This window comes from Rhinichthys klamathensis, unplaced genomic scaffold, assembly GCF_029890125.1.
Source record: "Rhinichthys klamathensis goyatoka isolate OS25496 unplaced genomic scaffold, OSU_Roscu_1.1 h1tg000118l_1, whole genome shotgun sequence".
Classification (NCBI taxonomy): Eukaryota; Metazoa; Chordata; class Actinopteri; order Cypriniformes; family Leuciscidae; genus Rhinichthys; species Rhinichthys klamathensis.
Window position 1 is genome coordinate 462142 of NW_026606655.1, and position 20359 is coordinate 482500.

At 30.4% G+C, this 20359-nt stretch overlaps 1 protein-coding gene across 1 annotated transcript in view; it reads left to right on the forward strand.

Moving 5' to 3' along the window:
* Positions 1-2039: 2039 nt before the first annotated feature.
* ass1 (argininosuccinate synthase 1) overlaps positions 2040-20359 on the forward strand; it is a 62630-nt gene continuing 44310 nt past the window's right edge. Inside the window, exons 1-6 of the mRNA XM_056255101.1 lie at positions 2040-2135; positions 7671-7787; positions 12347-12415; positions 14154-14342; positions 18901-18957; positions 19068-19142. Coding sequence (XP_056111076.1) covers positions 7686-7787; positions 12347-12415; positions 14154-14342; positions 18901-18957; positions 19068-19142 — 492 coding nt within the window. The 5' untranslated portion in view covers positions 2040-2135; positions 7671-7685. The remainder of the gene's footprint in view (positions 2136-7670; positions 7788-12346; positions 12416-14153; positions 14343-18900; positions 18958-19067; positions 19143-20359) is intronic.

Consider the following 20359-nt stretch of genomic DNA (forward strand, 5'->3'; position numbering starts at 1 on the left):
GCAATCTTATGACTAAATTGGTGTTTTTAATATTTTTTCATTAGTGACAAAGTTTTAATCAGTTTCTCTTCTGAGAGCTTTAACCCGGTTCTGACCGGGTTGCTGGATCTTTTCTAACCGATCTGACATACGATTTTCGTTAAACGGACGATCAAAACAACTATAAAGTCCCATAGACTTTCATTGAGGGGGTCAAAACTTTTGTACAATAAGACTTGACGAATATCCTTGGACAACATGCTCATACTAATACGAATCATGCTAGCAACATGCTAATCATGTTAGCAAAATGTTAAACATGTTAATGTGTTAAATCACGATAGCAACATGTTATAGCAATGAGCTAATTTTAGTAGGCCTAACGTTAGTTAGAAATGTGTTAAAGCATGTTAGCAACATACTACTCATTTAGCAGCATATGCTACCAACATGTTAATCATGCTAGCAACATTTTAACAAGGCAATCATGCTAACAGCACTGTTAGCAACGAGTTAAACATGTTAACAAAATGTTAATCTGGCTAACAACATGCTATTAATGTGTTAACATGATAAAGCATGCTAGTATTTTTTTTTACTTTGAAGGTAAAACCTTTCAATATAATTTTAAACTTTTAGACCAGGCTTTGTCAAGAAGCCATCAAAGTATTTCCTCAGAAAGGAGAACCGCTAAATCTGCTCACTGAGGTAAACAACAATTCAATTACAAATGTGAACATTAACATTGCAGAAACGTTACATCATGTGGTTCAAAGTGTTTTTGTCCTGTGCTTATGATGGAATAAATAATATGAAGTAAAGCAATTCGATGCACCGACCGTGTTATGATGTTTGAATAGTTGATATGCAATTTTTAATTTAGAGTGTAAGTGTGATTTTTATTATATTACAAGCGGTTGTCGGATATCATGTTTGCTTTATTGGCCTTTTCCCAGTTTAATTAAATCAATAAATCCATTTTTATAACATCTTGTCCTTTTTATGACTTTGAATTTCCTTTGTATATTCAAGCAGAACTATAACGAATGACATTTGTACTTTGCATTACAGAATGAGAATGTTTGAAGAATGTCATATTGAACAAGTTTTGATGGCACTAACAATAGGCTTATTTGTCTTTAAAAAATACTTCAGAAAAAGTGAGCATAAATCCTCCAGCGACCCAATACTAGACTTAATTGTCGTCTGTAGGGGACATTATATTTTAGTGAATTTCTCTGTATTCATTCTCATCGTAGGCCTACATGTCACAGTTTTAACAATGGCTTTTTGTTACGAAACAAGACATCGATTTCATACATGTACACTGTTGTGTTGACTATATAGGACTTAAATCCATATGTTTATCAGGCATTTTGGGAGACACAGCAAGTGAATAGGTGGAAATTTTTTTTTCCAATATTCCTATGAAATATATTAGAAATTATTATGAAAATCTTGCCAATTACTAGCCCACTCCCATTATCACGCTTTTTACATGACATGTTGCCGCAAAAACACATTAATATGCAAATTAGATATGGGAATGGGAAAACCATTCTATTATAACCATTATAACCATTATATCTTTCATAACATTTTTTAACTTTATACAAAGTTTGGTTTATAAAATCCTGAAACCTAAAAATTGATTGTTGATTTTTTTAAGCATTGTTTTTGCCTATTCATGTCTTTTTATTGTTTTTTTTTTTAAAAAACGAGTCATTGCATAACATTAATAAAGTATAATTTTTCAGATTTTTACTTATGCTCTAAACAATTTAATGACAAATTCATAAAACTTTTTTTTCTGGGATTCAGCAGGATATTCACAAACATGTACACCAGTCAGGCATTTTTAGTGCTTGATTTTCCACTGGAATTCTGGAGAAATGTTGAATGACTGGTTCAGATTGGTTGAACGCTTCGACGCTTTTAAATAAACGGCGTAATCTTATTGGCTAATCCCGGCCTGTGTGTGGACGCACCCCTGTTGTTGAGCGTGATCTGATTGGCTCATGTGGTCGAGGGGCGTGGCTGATGACATGTGTGCTGTATCTGGGTGACATCAGACGCTGCAAGTGAACAAACTGGATTTGGATTCGGATCTGAAAGCTTCTTCTCCATAATTCATTTTTATTTGCTGCTGTGTTTAGGTGAGTTCCTGCGGGGGTTGGTCTTGTTTTATGTTCACTATTCATGTGAATATGAATTTGACGTGATTTAGCCTATGTATTTGTTTACATCTCCACAGGTTGTTGTTCATGTGAACATGTAAAATGTTAATGAACGTTTTATTGAAATTGTTGCTGATTCTCATGTAATGCTCTGCTATTTCTGCATGTTTAATAAAAATAGCGTTTTATTTATATATAAATGTAAAAATGTATATAAATTCAAAGTGCAGTTTAATCTATAGTGAGTTAAACTGGCTCAATCATTTATAGACTCATGCTTTTAATCATCTGATGCTGTTAAACTCACATTTCTAGTGCTTTACTGGCATTTCAGAGGTAAAATAAAATACTCTTAGTATCATCACAGGAAATAACTGATCCACACCATGAAAATCCTTTTTTTTTCACACCATGAAAATACAGATTTCTTTTTTTTATGGCACTGACACCAGCTTGAATAAGTTCAGAAAATGGTTTCATTTTCATAAAGTGATTTTATACATAGGCTTTTAAAAGCCAGACAGACCTAGTATATCCAATTTTACATTCATTTTTAATTTAATGTAGATTGTATGACATTATAAGCATACTATTTTGAATGCAAAGCTGAATTAAAATGTTTTAGTGTTATATTTTAGTAGGTTTCAGCAACTCAATTGGCATTTTTTAATAATGAATATGTTTATTTTACATTCTATTTTGCATTCTTTTTTAATTTAAAGCAATTTTATGAGATTACTAAAATTTTGAATGCAAAGCTGAAATGGAATAAGTTAACCCTTTCATAACCCTTATAAAAATTGTTGCATTAAATAACATCTAAAGACTCATATCATTGTTAAATTTTCCAAATATTGATATTAGATTGGGAGGAAAAATCTGATTAATCCTCTGTCCACTAAATTGGACGTCATACATCATTTGAATCATACAATTCATCCTATTACTGTGACTGTTGTTCTTGAAAATACTTTATCTGTAGTAATATTTTGGCTGTTAATAAATGTATTTGTGTCATTAGAATGTAATTTGCAGTTACATCAAAAAGTAATCTGATTACTTAATGCATGTAACGTGTAATGGGTTACTTTACTTGTTACATCAAAAAGTAATCTAATTACGTAATTCACGTTACTTGTAATGCGTTACTTTAGTTGTTACATCCAAAAGTAATCTGTAATCTGATTACTTAATGCACGTTACTTGTAATGTTTTTCTTTACTCGTTACATCCAAAAGTAATCTGATTACTTAATGCATGTTACTTGTAATGTGTTTCTTTACTCGTTACATCAAAAAGTAATCTGATTACTTAATGCACGTTACTTTTAATGTGTTCTTTACTCGTTACATCCAAAAGTAATCTGATTACTTAATGCACGTTACTTGTAATGCATTTCTTTACTCGTTACATCAAAAAGTAATCTGATTACTTAATGCACGTTACTTTTAATGCATTTCTTTACTCGTTACATCCAAAAGAAATCTGATTACTTAATGCATGTAACTTGTAATGGGTTACTTGTTACATCCAAAAGAAATCTGATTACTTAATGCACGTTACTTGTAATGTGTTCTTTACTCGTTACATCCAAAAGTAATCTGATTACTTAATGCACGTTACTTTTAATGCATTTCTTTACTCGTTACATCCAAAAGAAATCTGATTACTTAATGCATGTAACTTGTAATGGGTTACTTTACTTGTTACATCAAAAAGTAATCTGATTACTTAATGCACGTTAGTTGTAATGTGTTTCTTTACTCGTTACATCCAAAAGTAATCTGATTACTTAATGCATGTTGTCACAACCTGGCTCAAGGGTCATGAAAAAAGAGGGAACGAGACAGCATAAATGGTCAAAAGTGATTTATTTAACAAAAGAGTAACTAAACATAACTACTTAAATGTGGAAAGTATAACTCTGTAACATAAATAAACTCAAAACAAGATGTGGCAGTCGAGATGATCAGGCCAGGGTTGACGTCTGGATTGCAGAGAGAAGAGAGTGTAGTTTGACCAAGTGGAGCTTTATCTCCCCTGGCTCATAGGTTCAAGGTGCACCCAATCAGCAATCACCTCAATAGAACAAAGATAATTAACAACCACACAGGTATCACTCCCACAGAGAGACCTCACTGGATCACACAGGGCCCGTCACAATGTTACTTGTAATGTGTTTCTTTACTCGTTACATCCAAAAGTAATCTGATTACTTAATGCATGTTACTTGTAATGTGTTTCTTTACTCGTTACATCCAAAAGTAATCTGATTACTTAATGCATGTTACTTGTAATGTGTATCTTTACTCGTTACATCCAAAAGTAATCTGATTACTTAATGCATGTTACTTGTAATGTGTTTCTTTACTCGTTACATCAAAAAGTAATCTGATTACTTAATGCACGTTACTTGTAATGCATTTCTTTACTCGTTACATCCAAAAGAAATCTGATTACTTAATGCACGTTACTTTTAATGCATTTCTTTACTCGTTACATCCAAAAGAAATCTGATTACTTGATGCACGTTACTTGTAATGCGTAACTTGTTACATCAAAAAGTAGTCTGATTACTTAATGCATGTAACTTGTAATGGGTTACTTTACTTGTTACATCAAAAAGTAATCTAATTACGTAATTCACGTTACTTGTAATGTGTTTCTTTACTCGTTACATCAAAAAGTAATCTGATTACTTAATGCACGTTACTTGTAATGCATTTCAGAAAAATAAATTGTTTAATCAGAAAAAAAAATCTGATTACGTAATGTGTGAGTTGTTACATAAAAAAGTAAACTGATTATGTAATGCATGTTACTTGTTACTTTCCACAGTCTAAAAACCCCAATAGATTAATGTAGAATTCAGTCTGAGGTTTCCTCAGAGAGATCTACGGTAGAAATGTGTCCACACTTTGAGCATAATCAGAAGAATCAGCTAATAAGGATAAATCGATATACTCTGCTAGACTGGAGGGAGCGTGAGCAGTTTCTACAGTCTGAGATGTGTTTCTCCACCAGATCTTTGATGGAGTCACGTCCTCATGTTCTGATATCAAAGACACGAGACTTTCAACTATACGAATGTCTCTGCCGGTCGAATGGGACAAAACTCAATAGCGTTTGCAATAGGCTAATTGGAGTTGTATTATATATATATATATATATATATATATATATATATAGTTTTCACGTGATTTTATACAATTGTATTTATTGTCTTGTTAAATACACACATTATTGTTGTGCTATTGCTGTATTATGTTAAATACAGTATCTCTTCAGTTAAAACCCAAACGCATACTGTCCGTTCAAGTGGACATCTGAAAATCTCCTTGAAAAAAAACAAGCCCTGAAAGCAATAAAAACACATAAGAAAAATCCTGACTGAGGTTGTCATAATACATGCATGAAAGGGTTAATAAAAAAAAAAAAGATATTTTAGTGGGTATTTTTTACAATGATTATTATTTTAAGTTCCATTTTGAATTCGTGTTTTTATTTTTATGTACAGGTCAAACTCGAAAAATTCGAAAATTGTGCAATATTTTCATAAGCTGTAAGCCATAATCATCAAAATTATAACAAATAAAGGCTTGAAATATCTCACTTTGCATGTAATGAGTCTATATAATATATTAGTTTCACCTTTTAAGTTGAATTCCTGAAATAAATGAACTTTTGCACGATATTCTAATTTTTCGAGTTTCACCTGTAATGCAGTCTTATTATATGATCAGCATAATATCTTGAATGAAAAAGTGAATTAGAATGTTTTAGTGCTGTATTTTAGTATGTTTCAGAAACTCAATGGGCATTTTTTAAACATTAATGTCTATTTTGCATTGTTTTTTAATTTAATGCAATTTTATGACTGCACTGGTCTACAATTTTTTCTGCTTTAGAGATAAAATGTGCTATTTATTATGCATTTTGATGTGCTAATATATATATTGAACAGTTCATTGGAGAGCCGCCCACTGCCCTGCAGAGTTTCAGCCCTAATTAAACACACCTCGTCCAGTTCATCGAGTCCTTCGGCTCATTAGAGAACTACAAGTACTGTACGAGCTAAACTCTAAAGGGCTGTGGCTCTGTTATATGAATACTAGAGACAGGTTGTTCTTCAGATTGATGTAAGCTTTGTTTTATGAGCACATCATCCGTGATTATTAGGAATAACATCATGAAATTAATCATATGATGCAATACCAGCTTCAGATTGCATCATTCATTGCAAGTATACTGTCTAAATAGAATTATTCATAGATCCAGTCAAAGATGTATTTTACTTATTTTTGTTAAAATTAAGATCCCTTCCCTGACCAGTGTTATCAGCGGAATATTTTGAATGTAAAGCTGAAATGGAATATTTTTAATATTAAATGTGTATTTCAGCAAATGAGTGTGAATTTAAGTACTGAGTAATATTAATCAACTACAAGTGCTTACTATAGAGTTACGGTTTAGGGTTAGTTACATGTAATTATGCATAATTTACTGTTGTTATTATTATAGTAAGTAAGAACATGTGGTAACATGTAAAAACTGCATTAAATTAAAAAAGAATGCAAAATAGGAGGTAAAATTGACATTAATTATAGAAAATAATTTTATTTTCCATAATTAATGTCTATTTTACATCCTATTTTGCATTCTTTTTTAATTTAATGCAGTTTTTAATGAAAGTAGCTGCATAATATTTTGAATGTAAAGCTGAAATGGAATATTTTAATATTTAATATTTGTATTTCAGCAAATCAGTGGGAATTTACAGTTACACTTTATTTTAAGGTGACGTAGTTACGTTGAACTTGCTTAAATAAGTACTGGGTAATATTGATTAACTACAAGTACTTACTATAGAGTTGTAATTATGCATAATTAAATATGCATTAAATTGTAAATATGCATGAATTATAAATATGCATAATAATAATAATGTTATTACTTTACAATAAGGTTCATTAGTTAACATTAGTTAATGCATTAACTAACCATGAGCAATACATTTGTTACAGTATTTATTAATCTTTGTTAAAGTTAGTTAATAATAATCCAGCTGTTGTTTGTTCATGTTAGTTCACAGTGCATTAATAACTAATGTTGACAAATACAACCTTTGATTTTAGTAAATGTTGAAATTAATATTAACTAAGATTAATAAATGCTGAAGAAGTATTGTTCATTCTTAGTTCATGTTAACTAATGAACCTTATTGTAAAGTGTTACCGTTATTACTATAGTAAGTAAGCACATGTAGTAACGTGTAACAAAAATAAAAAAAATTGTTACTGAATTTTCTATAATTAATGTCTATTTTACATCCTATTTTGCATTCGTTTTCAGTTTTTAATGAAAGTCGCATCATAATATTTTGAATGAAAAAGCTGAAGTAGAATGTTTTAGTATTATATTCGACACTGGAGCTGCATGAACACACACCTGAGAGTCACATGATGAATGACCCTCGTTTGCTGACCTCTGTGTGACCTCTGTGTTGTGCTGAAGGTCACCCGGGTCGAGATGTCGAAGGGTTCGGTGGTTCTGGCGTACAGTGGCGGTCTGGACACCTCCTGTATTCTGGTCTGGCTCAAGGAAGAGGGATACGACGTGATCGCCTACCTGGTAACTCCATACGTCACAAAACACACGTTTATTTGCATAAATCACAAATCATTTCCTTCAGGGAAACTGTGATGACTGAAAAAAATGCTTTTCTTACTTAGTGTTTTAGTCTTGTTTCCAGTCCAAATATCTAAATATTCTTAAATCAAGATGCATTTACTAGACGAGTAACATGACATAAGATATTATGTCTTGTTTTCTGGGGAAATAAATAAAATTAAGTGAGTTGTTGCTTAAAACAAGCAAAATGATCTGCCAATGGGGTCCAAAAAAAAAAGTAGTTTCCATGTGAATTAAGATTATTTTTCTGACCCCATTGGCAGATATTTTTGCTTGTTTTAAGCAACAACTCACTTAATTTTGATTTATTTCCCCAGAAAACAAGACATAATTTCTTATGGCATTTTACTCGTCTAGTAAATGCATCTTGATTTAAGAATTTTTGGATATTTGGACCGGAAGTCAGAAAGCATTGTTTGCAGTGATGACAGTTAAGAGGCGAGTCTTGAAAGTGTTGCAATGCAGGAAATTATTTTATTCCCATGATTCACGGGTAATGCCGGGCTTGTGAAGACTCGCTCAGCAAGCGTTCTCCTCTGAAACCATGTGGGGAATCACCGCTGTTTTCATGGCCTGATCCGGCATGATGCGTTACTGACTCCAGAACAATAGTGGCCTGGTCGGGAACAATGAGCCTGTCTGCGGCCGTCACGTCATGAGTGCACCGGATGGGCTTTTGTTTTATGTTGCATATTAACACATTTTGTGAGGATTCACATTCAAAGCAAAGGCATTGTGTAAAGGTTTGCTTATGCACTCGTCGTAGACCTTGACAAAAAAGCAATTTTCCCAGCCTTTTGTTCGAAATATTGCTTTTTTATGCACCAAACTCGCATTCAAGTGTTGATGAGAAGCTAGAATAAAATGGTTCTTGTTTGTTTAAAAGCAGAGGATCTGTTCTCAGTTTTGATTTATTGCATGTTTAGATATTCATACAACAAAACATTCTAGAGAAAGTTTGTGAAAATGATAAAAAAAATAATGGCGCTGGATGGAAACTTTTTTTTTTTTTTTACGCTGGCGGGGAAAGAGTTAATATTTGTTTGTTAATATAAGGTTTTATTAAACTTTAATTAAAATGAGAAATGTTGCTTTTATTTTATTTATATTTTATACGCTGAAATAGCACTGGATGGCAACTTTTTTTTAAAAACTCTGGCGGGGAAATATTTAATATTTAGTGAGTTTTTTTTGTATTTTAAGGTTTTAGTAATTTTTTGTATTTTTTTATACATTTAATTTAAACTTATCAAAATGAGAAATGTTGCTTTTATTTTATTTATAGTTTTATATATATTTTATGTTTTAGTCAGTTAAGTTACATAAGTTAACATTAATTAACAATGAAAAACACTTCTGAAGCGTTTATTAATCTCAGTTAATATTAATTTCAACATTTACTAATACATTATTGTTGTATCTGTTAAGATTATTTAATGGATCTGAGCTGACATTAACTTGTTTAATGAATACATACTGTAAATGAATTGCTTAATGCCAGTGTTATTAATATTTTGAATTAGCTTTTATTGTTTAATTTTTTGTTTAATTTTTAGTCATGTGCTTTTCTCATTTCATTAGTGTTTTTTTAATATTGCTATTTATGTTTATTTTTTCTCAGTTTTAGTTATTTTTAGTTCAAGTTTTTCATCTAACATTTAGATTTAATTTAATTTCAGCTTCATTTTGCTTAATAGTTTTAGTTAACAATATTCTTGAAGAGACCTTATCATAAAATTGTACAGTTAAATATGAAATAAAGCTGAACGTGTGTGTGAAGGGGATCTGGTACATGGATGTTTCGTGTAAAGCGTAACTGATGAACTTCACTACAAGTTTGTTAGTTGTTGTTTAATTATGATCTAACCAGTGGAGTTGATGATTGAAGTTCTAAAGCTGGCAAAGTATTTTGCAATGCAGAGGTTTATATTTATTCAGAAAGTGTGAGTCAGGACAGTGATACACAATGAAACAATGGAGTTTTTGAGAGCGTTGAGGAAGCACACTAACTCTGTCCTCGAGTGTGTGATGCGAGCGAGGAGCTGAACTGACTGTACATGGTCGGATGATGACATTGCGTAAAAAATAGAACAATAATGAATATCTTCTAAATAGTGCTTCTGTATTACACATTTCTCAGATGCTTTTATCTAAAGCCACTTGCTTTCAAAGTAAACATTTGATCAGTTCGAGCATTCTCTCAAACAAACCTATGAAGCTACCCTTGCTTACTTTACTTTACTTTACTTTAGTGTAGTTTAAGTTAGTTTAGTTTAGTTTAGTTTAGTTTAGTTTAGTTTGATTTGGTTTACTTTACTTTACTTTACTTTAGTTTAAGTTAGTTTAGTTTAGTTTAGTTTAGTTTAGTTTAGTTTGATTTGGTTTACTTTACTTTACTTTAGTTTACTTTAGTTTAGTTTACTTTACTTTACTTTACTTTAGTGTAGTTTAAGTTAGTTTAGTTTAGTTTAGTTTAGTTTAGTTTGATTTGGTTTACTTTACTTTACTTTACTTTAGTTTAAGTTAGTTTAGTTTAGTTTAGTTTAGTTTAGTTTAGTTTGATTTGGTTTACTTTACTTTACTTTAGTTTACTTTAGTTTACTTTACTTTACTTTACTTTACTTTAGTTTGGTCATAATTTACTTTACTTTAGATTAGTTTGGTCGTACTTTACTTTACTTTACTTTAGTTTGGTCAGACTTTACTTTACTTTACTTTACTTTACTTTACTTTACTTTAGTTTGGATTGGTTGTGGTTTAGTTTACTTTAGTTTAGTTTGGTTGTGGTTTAGTTTACTTTAGTTTACTTTAGTTTACTTTAGTTTACTTTAGTTTACTTTAGTTTACTTTAGTTTAGTTTGGTAGTAGTTTAGTTTACTTTACTTTAGCTTAGTTTGGTTGTGGTTGTGGTTTAGTTTAGTTTGGTTTACTTTTGTTTACTTTAGTTTAGTTTAAGTTAGTTTAGTTTAGTTTAGTTTACTTTACTTTACTTAGTTTAGTTTAGTTTAGTTTAGTTTAGTTTACTTTAGTTTAGTTTACTTTAGTTTGGTTTGGTTTGGTTTACTTTACTTTACTTTAGTTTACTTTATTTTGGTTTACTTTACTTTAGTTTGGTCGTACTTTACTTTACTTTACTTTAGTTTGGTCGTAATTTACTTTACTTTACTTTAGTTTGGTCGTAGTTTAGTTTACTTTACTTAGTTTAGTTTAGTTTAGTTTAGTTTAGTTTACTTTAGTTTACTTTAGTTTGGTTTGGTTTGGTTTACTTTACTTTAGTTTACTTTATTTTGGTTTACTTTACTTTAGTTTGGTCGTACTTTACTTTACTTTACTTTAGTTTGGTCGTACTTTACTTTACTTTACTTTAGTTTGGTCGTAATTTACTTTACTTTACTTTGGTCGTAGTTTAGTTTACTTTAGTTTGGTCGTAATTTAGTTTACTTTACTTTAGTTTACTTTACTTTAGTTTGGTCGTAGTTTAGTTTACTTTAGTTTACTTTACTTTACTTTACTTAGTTTAGTTTGGTCGTAATTTACTTTACTTTAGTTTAGTTTGGTCATACTTTACTTTACTTTACTTTACTTTACTTTACTTTACTTTAGTTTGATCGTAATTTAGTTTACTTTAGTTTACTTTAGTTTAGTTTGGTTGTGGTTTACTTTGCTTTACGTTATTTTATTTTACTTTACTTTACTTTGGTTGTGATTTAGTTTAGTTTACTTTACTTTCTTTAGTTTAGTTTGGTTTGGTCGTAGTTTACTTTACTTTACTTTACTTTACTTTGGATTGGTTGTGGTTTAGTTTAGTTTAGTTTAGTTTAGTTTAGTTTAGTTTACTTTAGTTTACTTTAGTTTACTTTATTTTATTTTAGTTTACTTTAGTTTGGTCGTAGTTTAGTTTACTTTACTTTACTTTACGTTTGTCGTAGTTTAGTTTACTTTAGTTTAGTTTGGTCGTAATTTAGTTTACTTTACTTTAGTTTACTTTACTTTAGTTTGGTCGTAATTTACTTTACTTTACTTTAGTTTGATCGTAATTTAGTTTACTTTACTTTAGTTTACTTTAGTTTAGTTTGGTTGTGGTTTACTTTGCTTTACTTTATTTTATTTTACTTTACTTTACTTTACTTTACTTTGGTTGTGGTTTAGTTTAGTTTACTTTAGTTTAGTTTAGTTTAGTTTGGTCGTAGTTTACTTTACTTTACTTTACTTTACTTTAGTTTGGTTGTGGTTTACTTTGCTTTACGTTATTTTATTTTACTTTACTTTACTTTACTTTGGTTGTGGTTTAGTTTAGTTTAGTTTAGTTTAGTTTAGTTTAGTTTGGTCGTACTTTACTTTACTTTACTTTACTTTACTTTACTTTACTTTACTTTACTTTACTTTACTTTACTTTACTTTAGTTCCGATCATGAGGCCTGGCTACACCGGACCAGATCATTTTTTATTGTTTTTGATGATCTGTTTTCTCACACAAATCACTCTTTTTCACATTAAAGGCTAATATTGGACAGAATGAGGACTTTGATGCTGCCCGGAAGAAAGCTGAGAAACTTGGAGCCAAGAAGGTAAAGACCGATAAACACTAATCACAGCTGAAGTGCACTAGAACGTGTCATGAATGTTTGTTTTCATAATGCTTCAGTGCTTATGGTAAAGCGTATTTTAATCATGATCATGATTGAGTTAAATTAAGTTATATAAGCTCTAGTTGTGGCGTGGCGACATCATGTGGTCAACATGTGAACGTGACGTCTGATTGGCTGGAACTCACTGAGGTCTGAAGTGGGATATTTAATTTGGGATATTCCCACGTCTCGAACGCAGCATTAAGGCCCATTCACACCAAGAACGATAACTATAAATAAAACTATAACGATAACCATATTAGCGTCCACATCAGCGGACGATAGCGCGTTCTGTTTATTTTAAGTGCTACTGCAGTTTTGTCGTCTGTCGCTTTAAATGTGCGAGCTCTTAAAAGCAGGACGGATTCTGATTGGCTGTCAATATTTTTATCGTTCATCAGCCGGAATGAATCATGTTGGAATCACTTTTAAATGATTCAAACGTTATCGTTATTGTTGTGGTGTGGACTCGGCTATTCTTTTATATTTAGAAGGATTTTTAGAACAATACCTTTACCGTTATAATGTTGGCTTGACAAACATGTTAAAACACGCTAACAACATGCTAATTCATGCTAGCAGTGTGTTAAAACATGCTAACAAAATGCTAATTCATGCTAGCAATGTGTTTAAACACGGTAAAAACATGCTAATTCATGCTTGCAGTGTGTTAAAACATGCTAGCAACATGCTAATTCATGCTAACATGTTAAAAACATCTTAAATCATGTTAGCAAGCAACATGTTAATTCATGCTAGCAATATGTTAAAACATGTTAAATAATTCTAGTGACATGCTTATTCATGTTAGAAACATACTAATTAATGCTAACATTGTTAAATCATTTTAGCAAAGTGTTAAAATGTTAGCAACATAATTCATGTTAACAATGTGCTAAAGAATGTTAGTAAAATGGTAATTCATGTTAGCAAAGTGCTGAATCAATCTAGCAATGTGGTAAAGCATCCTAGCAAAATGGTAATTAATGTTAGCAACGTGTTAAATCAATCTAGCAATGTGGTAAAACAGGAAAGCAACATGCTAATTCATGATAGCAAAGTGTTAAATCATGTTAACAACATCATGTCAGCAACATGCTAATCCTTGCTAACAACATGTTAAAACATGTTAGCAACATGCTAATTCATGCTAATAATGTGGTAAAACATGTTAGCTGTATGTTAATTAATGCTAGCAACATGCTGACAACATGCTAATTCATGGTAGCAGTGTCTTTCTCTCTTTCTTTCTCTTTCCACTTCACTAAATTTAAAACTTATAAAACGTCAAAACTTTCAAAAGCCAACATCAAAGTTTTTCCCAACAAACTTTACTCATCTAGTCTTTATAGTTATTGTTCTTGGTGTGAACGGCCCTAGTCATGGAAAAAAGGTTTAGTTTTAATTTTTGTGTTTTCTGCTTTTAATTGAACTTTTGTTAGTTATAGTAGTTGTAAAGTGCAATAAGCTTCAGCTCCTTTTCAGACATAGTGTAATTATTATTATAATACTTTATAGATATTGTTTGTGTTTTTTCGGTATGTTGCAACATACTTATTGTATTTGTATATTTAATTTTTTTTGTTCGAAATTGAAAGAAAGAAAAAAGTGTTACAGAAGTTTCTAAAATGACAATATCCGTGTACCTGGTGTGTGTGTGTGTGTGTGTGTGTTCCAGGTGTTTGTTGAAGACCTGCGCTGTGAGTTTGTGGAGGAGTTCATCTGGCCGTCGGTTCAGGCTAACGGCGTGTACGAGGACCGCTATCTGTTGGGCACGGCGCTCGCTCGCCCCTGCATCGCTCGCCGGCAGGTCCAGATCGCCCGGCAGGAACGAGCCCAGTTCGTCTCTCACGGAGCCACGGGAAAGGTGCCGGAAACCATTATCAATGTTCAAAAGCTTAATCACTTTGTGAAAACAAAACAAAAACTTTTGAACGGTAGGCGAGACTTTCTCAGTTTGTGTAAATCTACTTGGGGTTCAGAGTATTTATTTTTTCCCCCGAATTAATTTCACATAGTACAATTATGTGGTTTTGTTTTATTAATACGGTGTATACTTTTTTCATGATATACCCTGAAAGAATGGAAGTGAACTGTGACAACATGCCCCATAGGTTCATTGTAACATGACCATATGACAGATTAAAATGTTATCTGATCTAATCCAAAAAATATATAATACTAACTAAAACATTTTCTCAATAAAATACAAACTATTAATTTTTTCATATAAAATAATGGAATTTTTTTATAATTAAAAATAAACACATTTTTGAGTTTGACAACAAACACACTGGAAAACATAGCTATACAGCGTAGTTCAAAACATAATAATAATTAATAATTTCTGAACAATGACTCTCTTTTTCTCATGTTTTCTCAATAGAATTCATAAAATTATAGAATAGAATATCATAGTTCTAATAATGTCTACTGATATGGTTCATTAAAGAACCATATCAACTGTTAAATAACATATTGGAGATTAAAATAATATCAGATTTGTCTCATTTTAAATAAACAAAAAATAGAGATGAAAATTTAACATAAGTAAGAAATTTATGGTTAAATGTTCAGTGATATCTTCCAAATATTCTGAATTTTGGCGCAATTTTTTCTCTATGTACAGATGAACTCGAAAAATGAGAATATGGTGCAAAAGTTCATTTATTTCAGTAATTCAACTTAAAAGGTGAAACTAATATATTATATAGACTCATTACATGCAAAGTGAGATATTTCAAGCCTTTATTTGTTATTATTTTGATGATTATGGATTACAGCTTATGAAAACCCCAGTCAAAATTAGAATATTGTGAAAAGTTTTCATATTTATACGCCATAATCATCACAATTATAACAAATAAAGGCTTGAAATATCTCACTTTGCATGTAATGAGTCTATATAATATATTAGTTTCACCTTTTAAGTTGAATTACTGAAATAAATGAACTTTTGCACCATATTCTAATTTTTCGAATTCACCTGTAAATATTATGAGGCGTTCAGGGCGTTTGTAAACCTGCTGGCTCGAGCTCTTTAACTGGGTTTGGTTCATTTACAACGTACAGTGTGAAAAAACACCCATAACTGAAAAATGTTACGATCATTCAATCAAAGAAATCACCAAGGCTGCGTTTATTTGATCAAAAATACAGTAAAAATGTGAAATATTATTGCAGTGTAAATCAGCTGTTCTCTATGTGAATATATTGTAAAGTGTAATTTATTCCTGTGAATTTCCAGCATCATTACTCCAGTCTTCAGTGTCACATGATCCTTCAGAAATCACTCTAATATGAGGATCTGATGCTCAAGACACATTTATGAATATTATCAATGTTGAAAACAGGTGTGCTTTTGAGTCAAAATTAAACAAATGAAATAAAAAAATCATCAAGGATGCATTAAACTGCTCAAAAGGGACGTCTTGCACTGTTGTGTTATTGTAAAAAAAAAAAATTTAGAATTTTTTTTTTTTTTTTAAGTGACATTTTGAAAGGTGCAGATATTATGAGTTATGATACACTATGTTCTGGGCGTTTGCTCAACTGGTTCTTTAACTGGGTTTGGTTCATGGACACGTATGAGAACGCTGAGATCTGATGTTCAGATTCTGGCAGCATCAGTTTATGATTGATTGATTAATTACTGTATTATGCCCATGGGGAAACTGTTGTTGCTTGTGTTTCTACATGCGTACACACAAATAACCAACAATGTACATAAATATAAAAACACGAAAAACACCCAATAAAAAAAAAAAGTAAACTCTACACAAAAAAATGAAAAACTCCAACACTGCCTTTCATTTAAGAATTATAGGAAGGATTTTATTTTATGTTTATTGTTCAGTCACAATCATTCAATCAAAGGTAGTTTGACTTCCTTCTCAACTAATTATTAGTTAATATATATATACATTTCATTGGAATGACAGTGTTGGTTTGGAATAATTAAAACTTATTTGTAAAAAAGAATCTTAAATAAGTCACAAAAAGCTGCATTTATTTGATCAAAAACACAGTAAAATTTTTAATATTATTATAATCTAAAATATGTTTTCTATGTGAATATCTAGTAAAGTGTAATTTATTCCTGTGATCAAAGCTGAATTTTCAGCATCATTACTCCAGTCTTCAAATATTAACATGGTTCTTACTCTTATTATTATCATAATTATCTTTTTCTGGTTCATATTTTTGTGGCTTTGTTTTTCAGGATTCTTTGATGAATAGAAAGTTTAAAATAAAAGCGTTTACTTGAAATAGAATCTTTTGTAACATTATAAATGTCACTTTTGATCAGTTTAATGCATCTTTGATGAATATATATATATTTTTTTTACTTTTGACTCAAAAGCACACCTGTTTTCAACACTGATAATAATCATAAATGTGTCTTGAGCATCAGATCCTCATATTAGAGTGATTTCTGAAGGATCATGTGACACTGAAGACTGGAGTAATGATGCTGAAAATACACAGGAATAAATTACACTTTACTGTCTATTCACATAGAAAACAGCTGATTTACACTGCAATAATATTTCACTGTTTTTACTGTATTTTTGATCAAATAAATGCAGCCTTGGTGAGCAGAAGAGACTCTTACAAACATTAATAAAATCTTAAATATTCCACTCTTTTGGCCTGTGTGTATATTGACATCAGTTACAGAACATCCTTATGCTAGACGGAGAGAGTAAAGTAGAGAGAAATAAGTCGAATAAAAGGTGTGTGTGTGTGTGTGTGTGTGTGTGTGTGTGTGTGTGTGTGTCAGTTCCAGCACTAGATGGCAGCAGACGCCTGATCTCGGATCAGTGCTTGAGTTCAGGAACATGATATTACAGTTTAACACATCCACATGTCTGCTGTTCTCTGATGAGGGTTAAAGGTCACTGACATGCAGCGTAACAAATCAAATATTTACTTTTGCTAAAATTAATTATTATCTTTCATCAAATGCAGACTTTACAGAAGTAAATGTGTCCATTAATCACTGAAACACTGAGGGTGATGTTTGAATCCTGTCCGGTGTTAATCCCTATTTTTATGAAGACCGTGTTTTTTTTTTTTAATGAAATGCACAACTCATGCCTTATAAAAATACATATAACTTTAAAAGTGTGATTTCTAGACTTGGAAATTAATAAAATATGAAAAGGTCACGGAAATGAATAAAGTTTTAAAAACTCATGGAAGTTAATAAGGTTTTAAAAAGTCATTGAAATGTATAAAATCATAAAGAGTACTGGAAATGTATAAAATATTTAAAAAATCATGGAAATTATTAAGATCTTAAAAGTTATGGAAATTATTAAAATCTTAAAAAGTCATGGAAATTAATAAGATCTTAAAGTAATGGAAATTATTAAAATTTTAAAAAGTCGTGGAAATTATTAAAATCTTAAAAAGTCATGGAAATTATTAAGATCTTAAAAGTTATGGAAATTTATAAAATTTAAAAAGTAATGGAAATTAATAAGATCTTAAAGTCATGGAAATTATTAAAATCTTAAAAAGTCATGGAAATTAATAAAATCTTAAAGTCATGGAAATTATTAAGATCTTAAAAAGTCATGGAAATCAATCAAATCTTAAAAAGTTATTGAAATTATTAGGTTATTAAAAAGTCATGGAAATTAATAAGATCTTAAAAAGTCATGGAAATTAATAAAATCTTAAAGTCATGGAAATGAATAAAATCTTAAAAAGTCATGGAAATTAATAAAATCTTAAAAAGTCATGGAAAATAATAAGATCTTAAGTCATGGAAATGATTAAAATCTTAAAAAGTCATGGAAATGATTAAAATCTTAAAAAGTCATGGAAATTATTAAAATCTTAAAAAGTCATGGAAATTTATAAAATCTTAAAAAGTCATGGAAATTAATAAAATCTTAAAAAGTCATGGAAATTAATAAAATCTTAAAAAGTCATGGAAAATAATAAGATCTTAAGTCATGGAAATGATTAAAATCTTAAAGTCATGGAAATGATTAAAATCTTAAAAAGTCATGGAAATGATTAAAATCTTAAAAAGTCATGGAAATTATTAAAATCTTAAAAAGTCATGGAAAATAATAAGATCTTAAAAAGTCATGGAAATTAATAAAATCTTAAAGTCATGGAAAATAATAAGATCTTAAAGTCATGGAAATTATTAAAATCTTAAAAAGTCATGGAAATTATTGAAATCTTAAAAAGTCATGGAAATTTCTATAATGAATATAAAAATATTGTAAATGATGCAAACAGAATTCAATTCCATCTGTAAAGCAGCTCTAAACCGACAACAGTGTCATTATCAGATCCAGTCAGTTCAGTTCCATAACTGTAGAGTTTATGAGTTATTAGAATGATTATGGAGTTATCAGCTCATGCGTGATGTGTGTGTGTGTGTGTGTGTGTGTGTGTTTCAGGGGAACGACCAGATCCGCTTCGAGCTGACGTGTTACGCTCTCTATCCTGAAGTGCAGGTCAGTGAACATCATCAGTGTGTGTGTGTGTGTGTGTGTGTGTGTGTGTGTGTGTGTGTGTGTGTTGCACATCCACCCCTCCGTTCCTCAGCTTTCCTCCTGATCCTCAGATCATCGCTCCCTGGAGGATTCCCCAGTTTTACAACCGTTTCCGTGGAAGGAAGGACCTGATGGAGTACGCAGAGGTACACAACTATACATATACATAAACATATACAGGGGAAACTCATGCAAAAGTTCATTTATTTCAGTAATTCAACTGAAAACTGATGAAACTAATATATTATATAGACTCATTACATGCAAAGTGAGATATTTCAAGCCTTTTTTTGTTATAATTTTGATGATTATGGATTACAGCTTATGAAAACCCCAGTCAAAATTAGAATATTGTGAAAAGGTTTTCATATCTGTAAGCCATAATCATCACAATTATAACAAATAAAGGCTTGAAATATCTCACTTTGCATGTAATGAGTCTATATAATATATTAGTTTCACCTTTTAAGTTGAATTACTGAAATAAATGAACTTTTGCACCATATTCTCATTTTTCCAGTTTCACCTGTACAAAGTCACAGTTAGCTAAAAAAAAAATTTTTTAATTTAAACAATGTAATAATTGAATGCAGATATAATGTGCTCATTGAAGTGATGATTACTATATAAATGAAGGCGACTTGAGTTGACATCACTTTATCCGGTCCTCAGTGTAATAAGCTGGGGAATGAATTTATATTTTTCTAGTTATATTAAAAACTTTAAAATATTTGATCAGGTGGAAATTGGTGTTTGGGAGTTAATAATGATTATAATAATAATAATAATAATATTAAACGATCACAAATTTAATAAGATCACTGATTAACATTCACTTACTGAATTTTCTGAAACTACAGAATTTTAATTAATTATTTTCATTTAATTATTTTATATATTGCTACATCTAATTTCTGTAAATAAAAAATGTCGAATGTTGTCAGTAATACTATCAATAATATTGTCAAATAATAAATGTCGATACCAATATTTTTTGTTATTACAATATTTGTTATTTTAGTATAATTAAGATTCTATTAGAATTTTTCTTAAAATTTTGAATTATTTTTAAAGTTTTAGTAATTTTGTTGTGTGTTTTTGTCATTTTTATTGGTTTGTATGTTTTGTTTTTTAAAATGTTGGTAGTTGTTAATTCAGTCCACTAGATGGAGCTCAATAACTGAATCTAAAACTAAACCTGCAGTTTTTGATCATTTAAATCTGTTAAATCCCTTGTTGTCTTTAACGGGCTGTGTTCCAGCGCTCACTCTCAGTTCAGTTCTGATCAATTAGAGTTCAGTAATGAGATTTAGTTCATTAATAAGACTGATAAACGTCACCCATGCTGCATATGAGTGATCAG